The 11381-nt window shown below is 33.7% G+C and overlaps 1 protein-coding gene across 4 annotated transcripts in view; it reads left to right on the forward strand.

Annotated features, from left to right (window-relative positions):
• Positions 1–5087, forward strand: part of LOC108753023 (disco-interacting protein 2) — a 45569-nt gene extending 40482 nt beyond the window's left edge. For 2 of the 4 annotated variants that reach the window (XM_018494323.1, XM_018494325.1), the window contains 6 exons: positions 1426–1556; positions 1652–2038; positions 2130–2465; positions 2568–2864; positions 2951–3504; positions 3667–5087. In XM_018494323.1, the coding sequence (XP_018349825.1) occupies positions 1426–1556; positions 1652–2038; positions 2130–2465; positions 2568–2864; positions 2951–3504; positions 3667–3919 (1958 nt within the window). In that variant the 3' untranslated portion in view covers positions 3920–5087. The remainder of the gene's footprint in view (positions 1–1425; positions 1557–1651; positions 2039–2129; positions 2466–2567; positions 2865–2950; positions 3505–3666) is intronic. The other 2 variants (XM_018494324.1, XM_018494326.1) reach the window with 1 other exon arrangement.
• Positions 5088–11381: the final 6294 nt, after the last annotated feature.

An 11381-nucleotide genomic window follows, 5' to 3' on the forward strand; every position in this document is an offset into this window, starting at 1 on the left:
TTATTTATACCGATGTTTCAAAGTATATGTGTTGTAAGAATCACAATAGAATTTGTCTATTTATTTTCTTATAATATTTCTTTAAAAGTCGGCAAGAGTCACTGTGGAGATCTCTGTCAGAAACGAATTTTTATTGTCCAAAATTACGACTAAAATATTACGAAAATCGCAATATAATTACGATATTCGTAATCAAGAGAATTATGCTTGCATTTAAAGAGTGATTTTTTGAAAAAAAATATTGGGAAAAATGGAAATTCTTTTTAATATATATATATCTAACCCGATTTACATCATAATGTAGTTGGAGTGCAGATAAGTTTATTTATTATAATATCTTAAAAACCAAATTGTAAAATCTAGCTCTTTAGCAGACTTCGCAATTTCGTAAAGCCAAAAAAGGCCTTATGATAAAACATTGCTTCCACGAAACAAAATATAATTCAACTTGATTATATCTACACCGTAAGTAAAGTGCCGATCATTTTATTTATTATAATATTTTTTTAAGAGTAAAATTGCAAAATCCAACTCTTCAGGCTTCGTAAAATATGAGCCAAAACATTTTATTGTGAAATATTTCTTCTACGAGAATATGGTAGAGTGCTGATATGAATCTACACTCATCACAAATGAAGTGTAAATAAATTGGCTCATCACTTCTCTCTGCCGACTCTTGATCAAATTAATATTTGTATTAATTAAATATTAGCTAAATATATATCTCATAAGAGTGATTTTTGTAATGATTAAATACAAATGTACATCTTTTTGAGATATGGAATACGTAATAATATTGTTATATCTTTTTGGGAAATTACTTTGAATTCATTTAAGTATTTCAAAATGTAGAACACAAAATTACATATCTTGTTTTATTAATAATCCTTATAGTTAATTATGTATGCTTAGCATGTCATTCTATTTAGTTAGCTTTCTTTCTTTTGGCTGAGTTCTGAATACCTCTTATTGTTAATATCTTAATTAAGTACAAACATAATTGATTTCAACGATTAACAAGAGGTTCTGCTTTCTGCTGAACTATTTTATCGCTAGAAACACCTTATTTTTTTACTTTCTTGCATTCAGTGTTTTTCTGTATTTTTTTTTAATTTTACATTTTAGTGTATAACGTAATCAATCTGGGATCTGTGTACAATTAGTTTGTACTGTTCGATTAAAAGAAAGTTATTTGAAAATTCAAGCATCCATGGATCCAAAGATTCGTGAATGCATGTATTATTAAAGCGTAGACCTGTGAAGCAGAAGACCCATGAACGCTTGTATTGTTGGCTTCGATGGTGAAAATCAGATTGCTCTAGCTTTGATTTTTCCGGCCTCAGTCAGGGGAGAGTATGTCAGCTACTCATTATTGGGTTGAGTGTTTGTGTTGGTTTACTAACGGAATGGTGCGGGGGCGTGTAGCGGGGGATTCTGTTGCAGATGTTGGACCGGCCAGTGTTATGGTAGGAAATATTGTCCAAGGCAACCGATTAGCTTCTGCCCAGGGACGAGATATGGGTGTCCTAGACGAAGATAGTGATAATGCTAAAAAGGTTCGTAAGTTCAATGAAACTTAACAAAAGCCCACATACGTAGACAGAAAAAGTGACTTCAATATTTATTTATTATATTATTATTCATCTTTTAGTACCAATTCATTTCCGAAATTCTACGGTGGCGCGCTGTCAGTACTTCAGATCATGTGATATTTACATCATTAAACGCGAAGGGCACCGTGGCTACCTCATTGTCCTGCTCGCAGTTGCATAAGAAAGCTGAGAGGATTGGGAATCTACTCTTGGATCGAGGGAGGATTAACACTGGAGACCATGTAGCACTTATTTTCCCACCTGGTACTGATCTAATATGCGCGTTTTATGGCTGTTTATATGTTGGCGCTGTGCCGGTAACCATCAGGCCACCTCATCCTCAAAATCTCCAAACGACCTTGCCGACCGTTCGCATGATCGTGGACGTCAGTAAATCTGTCCTCGTGTTGACTAACCAGAACTTACTTAAATTATTGAAGACAAAGGTAATAAAAAATGATGAAATTTGATTGTAATATCCATTAGAATGTGACGAAGGTATACATTTTGATTGATTGGTGTTGTTGCTACGTATAGGAAGCAAACAACGTGGTTGACGTGAAGAGTTGGCCAATGATCTTAGATATGGACGACATGCCAAAGAAGAAACTACCGGTAATGTATCGAGCACCCACCGCGGAGATGCTGGCCTACCTCGACTTCAGTGTTTCGACAACGGGCATGCTCGCTGGCATCAAGATGTCTCATGCAGCAGTTACTTCGTTATGCCGTGCCATGAAGCTAGCGTGTGAACTCTATCCTTCCAGACACATCGCTCTTTGTCTGGATCCATACTCGGGCCTTGGTTTTGCCTTATGGTGTCTCAGCAGTATATATAGTGGACATCATTCTATACTTATACCACCATCGGAGGCAAGTATCACAATTCTTATGCTTATTAAAAAAATTTAACAATAATAAATGAAAATCGACTAATGAAGATATTTAATTTAATCATTTTGTTATCATTGCCAGGTGGAAGCCAACCCTGCACTCTGGTTGTCGGCAGTCAGCCAATCTAGAGTAAGAGATACTTTTTGCTCGTACGGTGTTATGGAACTGTGCACGAAGGGACTCGGTTCCTCGGTACACACGCTCAAGGCGCGAGGCGTCAGTCTAGCATGTGTTAGAACATGTGTCGTCGTCGCCGAGGAGAGACCACGGATCGCATTAACAACGAGCTTTAGTAAGCTATTCTCCGCACTCGGTTTGAGTCCGCGCGCAGTCTCCACCTCATTTGGCTGTAGGGTAAACACTGCCATTTGCTTACAGGTAAAATTGATTGTCGAGATTAAGCATTTATATGGATCCTGAAGACCTATTTTTATATTATTTTCTTGATTCTGTTTTTTTACCAGGGAGCATCCAGTCCGGAGCCCTCGACAGTCTATGTAGACCTTCGTGCATTACGTAATGACAGAGTGTCTTTGGTGGAACGAGGCAGTCCACATTCTCTGTGCTTGATGGAATCGGGCAAATTACTGCCTGGGGTAAAAGTAATCATCGCGAATCCTGAAACCAAAGGTCAATGTGGTGACTCGCATCTAGGCGAAATCTGGGTACAATCATCACACAACGCGAGCGGTTATTTCACAATTTACGGCGATGAGAGCGATTACGCTGATCATTTTAACGCGAGACTAGTTACTGGCAATACGAGCGAAGTCTATGCACGGACTGGCTACCTTGGTTTTTTGAGAAGGACCGAGAGCATCCAGCAGTCAGTGATTAGCGATGTACCCGGTGATACTAATGTGCCCGAGGCTGATCTCATTCCAAGCGATCCGGAACTTCATGATGCCGTATTCGTCGTCGGCGCTCTCGACGAGGCCATCTTACTACGAGGTATGCGCTATCATCCAATAGACATCGAAAACAGTGTCATGCGGTGTCACAAGAAAATCGCAGAATGGTAAGTTCTTTTGAAGTTTAATGCAATTTAAATATTTTAAATATTTCTTAATCTTTTGATAATTTATAATACTAATATATTGTCACGAATCTATATTCTCTTAGTCTTAATTTTTATATTGGCGATTCGCTACTAATAATCTGTTATCGTATTTTTTTCCAGCGCTGTGTTCACATGGACCAATCTGCTAGTGGTAGTGGTAGAATTGGACGGTAGTGAAAGCGAAGCCCTCGATCTTGTAGCTCTGGTGACGAGTGCTGTGCTCGAGGAACACCATTTGGTAGTTGGCGTAGTAGTTGTAGTGGACCCCGGTGTGGTACCCATTAATTCGCGCGGTGAGAAGCAACGGATGCATTTGCGTGATGGCTTTCTCGCGGACCAGCTCGATCCTATCTACGTGGCGTATAATATGTAAATGGGTGTGCGAGAAAATGTTCTCACCTTCTATGTATTCCGCCCTCCTTTCCGCCGACAATTCTTATCCGATATATATTGAGGCTGCAGTGGAACTTCATTCACGAGGATGATTTGCTCCAATAATGATGGAACGAGCAACTTTAGCAAGAATTTTAATTCTCATTTGCTTTATTTGATTACAATAATTTACAAAAAGTTTCTCTTTTATTATTTTGAACTAGTCAAGATATTTCTTGTAAATTTTTGGATACTGAAAATAATGCCACAAGCCAAAAGATTCCACACGTTTATTTTGGAAAAATGACTCGATATAATTTCTCCATTTTGAGATATATTGTAGTTTTTATGATTCTGAATAAATATATCTATTGGCACACTTATATAAAATCAAGAGATAAAGAAATATAGAACTCGTGAACATAGGAATCTAAGTGTCTGCCATATCTCTTTGAGATTTGATGTTTTCTTTTATATATAATTTATTATAGATTACATACGCATATCTTCCTGACTGTTGAGTGCTGCACACATACATTTATGTAGAGTATTTTTATTCATATGTGATTTTATAAATGTGAATGTATTCATGAAGTCCGATACTTTTGTGTATTTGTATAGAGTTGGGCCTAATTTGCATACGTCGAAAAACATGTAAATTATCATAGGCGCCGACTTAAAAAATATTGAGAGGGCACCGAGAAATATTGAGGGAGAACACAACAATATCCATTTTTTGCGATGCTCCTAATAAAAATAATCTGCTGAAATAACTAAAATTTATCATATTAATAGAGATTTTAACGATTTCAGCGATTTATTTCCATCAGTGCATCCCAAAGAAGTGGATTGTTGTGTAGTTGACATCTACTTCTTCAGAGGGCTGTAGTACACAAAATATTTTATAGGAAAAAGGCCTTCATGTCCTTTCTCAGGTTTCTCTCTATATATGCAGAGACTAGGGTTTCCTTCCAGGAGCATGTTCGGATTCCCTGGGTACTCCCCGGGTGTCATGTCATCCTTGTTTAACAAAAAATGTTAATTATTTATAACAAGTTTTCAAAATGCTCTCTATTTTGATATAACGTGACTCGATTAATTGTGTCGTTTTGTACTTCGCTATAGCATATATCTCTTTGACTACTTATTTAAAGTTTTTCAGCACATTAACACCCTTATGATATCGGATTGAAGATTTGGAATTTGCTTGTTATTAATTTAACTTGTGATATTATTGCAGTAGTTTAATTGCGTTTGATAAAGTCCGGAATAATTTCGGCGAGCAGTTTTGAATAACTACAAGAATATGGTATATATGCATGTATATAGGATATAGATAATTCATTGTGAATTATTTGGGCATTTCGAAGATCTAGCTTTGACCGTCATAGGCTTGAATATGCTTATGTTTGATTTCATGTGTCGGTCCTAATAAAATCTTATTATTGTCTCTTTAACTACAGTTGCGAAAGCAGAATGTAGTTGGGCCATTATTTCTTCTTCAGTTTCTACCAGAAGATTCTTATAGATAAAAAGATTCTTATAGATAAAAAAATGTTACAGCGAAATACAAACGACATAATTGGTCAAGTCGTTATATGCATACATCAAAATGGAAAACTTGTTATAAATAATGTTATAAATAATCTTACAAACGTACAAATAATTTAAAAAAATGGTTTATTAATTAACTATTTCGGATTAAACAAAAGAGCGAATCAAAAAATAGCCAATTTTGATCGTGAATGGATATCCTTAAAACTTATGCAGTTATCAAGCGATTAGTTCTTACTTATGGATTAAAATAAAAATCGCTCGATGAGTAAGCTGCATCTTGAAACCCATCAAAAAGAAAATGTTGCAACCTTTTTTAGGCCCTGAGTGTACACGTTTAAAAAAAAAATTATATATATATATATACTGAAAAATATCAAATTTTATGAATATATTTAGGATGTTTACTAATGTCTTGTAAAAAAATTCCCGGGCTTTTCAGGGCTGCGGTCCGATTCACACCCACAGAGCTCACAGTTCTTATGATGTTAATAATCGGTCCGATTCATTATCGAGACCCGAGTTCTGAAGAACCACTCGTCCGTGGTGGACGCGCCTCTGCTCGGGTGCTACAAGTTATATATTTTTGAAAGTGTTGCTGACTTTGACCGAGCATTGAAACACTCATTACCGTCCCATGATTTTGGACGACTCGTTCGTCCTGACGCGCGTTCGCGCGGCGTGACGATGCCATAGACGCATTAGACGCAGGCGCTCGGTATTCGGGCGGGCTTCGCCATTTTCGCGGGCATTGCATCACTTTTAATCTTTTGCATCTCTCATAAGGACATGATCTGGCCGTATCGACCTCCATTTATTATTTCGGGAGGCGGGAGCCATTAAATTTAAGAAGAAGAAAAAGAATTATCGAGGCCCATAATTATATATATCATACTTGTCAATAATGGATATATATGGATCATATTGTCAAATGGCATGCGAATATCTGCCATTTCGGAAAGAACTGATAAAAACGCTCGATGTTGTGTAATAAATTTTTATTGTCAAATCAATTCAGTGTGATGTGAGTATCCGGCGATAATCAACGATATTATAACCTCGATCCAATCATATTTAATTATTAAAACAATTAATATTAATTATTATTATAAATTACATTTGATTATTTTTAGTAAGCGATTATACTACCTGGATGCATCTATTCCACATTCACAATTCATATTAGATTGTCCTCTTTTTCCCGCGCAAATAAAGTGGATGCTCACGCCAACCCATGAGCAGTCACCGTGAGCGTGTGCGAATTAAAAAATCCATGACACTTCGTTCACGCAAAATTCAGGGAGTGAATCGGACCGACCGTGAGCGTGTTGATAGCGCTGTAAGCGCGAATCGGACCTCAGCCCAGTTCAGCCCAGTATTTTTGTTCAAAATTTAAGATGAGTTTAGAAAATTTTTTAATGCAACTTTGATAAAAATTATTGAATTCAATATTCGGCAATTTTTAATGATCAATATTTGTTGACTATTGAAAATTTCAAAATGGTAGAAGACTTTTCGACTCAGTTTAGTCCGCTCTATCAGTATACGAGATATTTGGCGATTATTCTGAGATACTCTGTATGTGTATATGAGTTTGCAATAGACGATAAATTTATTATTTTAGAAACATCCTATATTTAAAATCTTCATATCATGGAAGAAAAGTAAAATATTAAAAATAAATGCATTTTATAGAGCATGATCAATATATTCATAATTTTTAATCAAAATTCTATAATTTTTTTTTTTTTACAAAAGCAAATATTGCAAAAAGTCATTTTTTCATATTAAACGTCAATTTCTGGAACTTAATTGGAGATTTGGCTTGCAGCATTCAATCTTCTTCTTAGCTGTTAATTGATTCCATCTCTGTCATCTCTGTCGTCTACGAAATGCTATTAAAGATCGTCTATCTTGGATAAATTTTTGTCATTCACTAAAAAGGTTCCAAAGGCCCGGAGATAATTGAAGAGCGTTGACATTATCGATAATTGATATAAATTTGTGATTATTAACATAAATATTTAACTAATAATACGTTATGTTAAATACGTGATTTTTTATTATTATATAAATACTTCATAAATAAGTATGTATATACTTATAATGTTATAATTTATAATCTCATATACAGAATAAGGCAAAAGTATCGGAACCCTTAAATATCCTGGAAAATATAAACAGAAGTGTTACAGATAAAAGTTGAAGGATTTAAAAAGATCTTTTTACTGATCTTATCAGTTTGACTTTGGATGGCATCGCCAAGATCAAGATCAAACTGATAAGATCAATAAAAAGATCTTTTTAAATCTTACAACTTTTATCTGAAACACATATTTTTCGAGATATTCAGAGTTTCGATACTTTCACCTCATCCTGTATATTGCCGCAAAATTACAATTTTTTCTCTGCAATTATTTTCTCCATTAATAATCAAACTTAGGTAATATTAAAATTGCAGTTTTAAGTAAAAATCGAGTATTGAGTTCTAAGGTTAGATTCCTACGAGGTGTACGTATCGCGTAACCGTGTAATCAATCAGAAGCGATCTGCTGTAGTTTCGCGTTTTACTAATTATTAATTGATTATGCGCTTACGCGATACGCGGCGAATATGCCTCGTGGGATTCCATCCTGAATGTACATATAAAATATATCTATGAAACATCAGGATACTAATAAATCATAAAATTAGTATTATTAATTTGTTCTATTCTTATTATAAACTTTCAAACCATAATATAAAAAAGAATTTGCTATATTGTTAGATCAAAAAAATGCACATTCAGAAAAATAAGAATAAATGTTTTTTATAATGGCCTTAAAAAATATTCTTAAATTACTTTGATTAAAAAAATGTCCCATTTTATTACTATTTCAATGTCTGAAAAGTTATTTTTTGTTGCATTCTTTTATATAAAAAAGCAGTCATTTCACTTTTTTGGTGAACGACTGAATGACAGCAAGGATACTGTTTTAAATCTGGAATTTAGATTTATCATATTTATAATTTCACGTATATTTAACTTTTTTATAGATCTCTTTTCACAAATTCTTACTTTATGGAATATATATATTTATTTTGATCAGTTATCTGCGCCCAAGATTCGTTATTGGCATAGAAATGAGCAAAAGATTAAAGTAAAACGTAAATGAAAATATCGTGACAGATGGAGTTCTACTGTATGTATTAAGGAATGTTAATGCATTCCAGCAAGTATTACTGGCAAAAAGTATGTATATACAAAGTTTAAACATTTTTAAAATCCGACTGCCAAAAATCCTTGGAACTGGTTAGATCAGTATTACACACACACGCACACACATATACACACACACACACACGCACACACCTATGCACACGCACGCATAAACATTATGTATATTATTTGAAAAATAATCGATGATAAATCATACAATCAATGATTAATAGAATTAGTAAATAAAAATTCACAGCTCACTATAATGCTCCAGTATCTAACAAAATTTTATTAAGAAATATGAATATTGCATTTTCCAATTATCGACAGTTTTGCGATCCATTTCTATAATGTTAAACTCGCATAACGATCGAATTTAATTTCGACATTCGGTATTTGCGAAATGAAAGATATACACAAATTTTAGCGCATCAGGCGACGGATACAAAAATCGGAATTTTGTACATTTTGACAAAGTCTTTTTATATCGTAACACGCGCAAACATATTTGTACTTGAGATACTTTTACATTAGTTTATAATTTTGCTGTAAGAAACAGCCCCTCCTCTCGTTGACGAGAGCAACGAAAGATTTTGCCACGAAGACGATTTGACAATATTCATTTACAACATTCTTTTTTATTATTGTTAGCCGTATTTTTATGTAGCAATCAAAATTATTATTAAGTAGCAATCAAATTCGATAATTATTCGGAATTTAATCAGTCGGGTATTCTCTCAATTTCATTTGCGCGCACAAATGAATATAATTATAGAACTAGTTCAAGCTGATATATAAGAATATAAATACTTTGCGTATTATCACTTTAGGACTGTCATTTTTTTTTTTAATCATTTATAGTCTTATTGGAGAATCGGAAATGTTAATCTGACAGCATGGCCTATATTTAGACATAAAAATAAGATTAGAGACGATTTTGGTCTAATCTTTGGTCTTTAATCTAAAAAAAAAAAAAGAAACATAAAGATCCAATAAACAATCCAATTATTTAAAACAAGAAAAACTTGATATTAACATTTCTTACAAATTTCACTATTCTTCAAGATATATTTGAACAATCTATATATGCAGACTGCTCGAATTTTAAGGAGCTGCACACCATCAGGAATACGGAACAGGGAAAAGAATAAGAATTTCAATCCATCTGAAACTGTGTATTCCACAGTACGTAATTTTTAATAGGCTAAAATCTTTATTCTCTGTTCCCTGTTTCCTGCATCTTTGATTGTGCGCAGCTTCTAAAACAAGATTAATGAAAAGAAAATTTTTCTCTTATCTTTTTTATGAACTTTTTATTTGAAAAATGTTATTTGTAAAAGTAAAACATCAAGCCCAGAAGTCGATCACAATTTTTCTTAACTTTCTTCACTCACTTTCTTATCTTTTTTACGAATATGTACATACGGGAACACAAATGCCTTAACATGCTTTTTCATGCCTTCTCATTCCTTCTTATGTCTTCTCCGATACGCAACTTTAGATATTAAGACATTTGTGTCCCCATGCGTACAGTTGTTGACAATCCTTTAATTTAATGTATTTTTAAATATATGACGACATACGTATATATGCTATATACATCATACAACGCCTATCATTGTTATTATTAAGAGATGTCATGATTACAATAATCATATGTGTATTTGTTGCGCGTGGAAGATTGTCGAATATTGCTTCATTGGAGAAACACTTTATATTATCGTTACCATTTCTTTATATAAATATTCATGTTTTTTTATTAATAATTATGTTTATTGTATTTCTTCTTGTCAATCCTTGACGGAATTATAAATTAAAACTGCATAACACCAACGACCTAGTTCATTGATTTTGACATATATATTGTCAAGATTATAACTCTGAGTGAAGGTTCAAAAGGTTTAGCCGTCACGCGTTTTTGTTAAAAAGTTATTAACAAAAGAATTTGAAGATGTATTTAATCCGCTTATCCCGTTTTGCGTAGAAAGTTTTAAATCCATGTAAAATTTTGTTTTGTGTTGTAAAATATGTACCATGGCATAAATTAGCAATGCCCATTGGGGTCCGGGCACGCCGCGTTTAATTCAGCTTGGCTTAGCGAGCGAGACAGCGAAAGAACTCGTTCTTCTCGCTCTGATCGCTATATAGAAACAAAAAAGATATAAGTAAAATATCTTTTTATTATAATTTGTTATATATTTATTATTCATAAATCAATATTCATAATCCGATCTTATATATTCAACGTCATCTTACATATATCTTAAAATACAATAAAAGGTCATAAGCGTCTGTGTGAGATAAATTTACGTTATTTAAATATAAGATCAGTCTATGAATATCGATAATTTTACAAAAATTCTCTCTTGTTAATGAAATAGCGCCCGTGACTCACAAAAGTGATCCACCTCCAACGTTCTAAATTTTGTTAAATTTTGAATATGTATAATACACCCCTTTTATCAATTACAGTAAAAATTGTGTCACTGGATAATAATTCACGAGACATTAATTAAAATTTTCCATATGGATTATATACCGCATTTATAACGTGAGACGCAACTAATCGGTGTAGCTGAGCAAGTAAAGCGCGCGGATAATACGCTGGACATCCCATGCGCGAATCTTACTCTTTTTTCTTTGTTTCATAATATATTTTTCTGAAAAAAGTAATCGAATTAATTACCAGTGATCGAGTAGGACAAACAAT

The sequence above is a fragment of the Trachymyrmex septentrionalis genome, unplaced genomic scaffold, assembly GCF_001594115.1.
Source record: "Trachymyrmex septentrionalis isolate Tsep2-gDNA-1 unplaced genomic scaffold, Tsep1.0 scaffold63, whole genome shotgun sequence".
NCBI classification, from domain to species: domain Eukaryota; kingdom Metazoa; phylum Arthropoda; class Insecta; order Hymenoptera; family Formicidae; genus Trachymyrmex; species Trachymyrmex septentrionalis.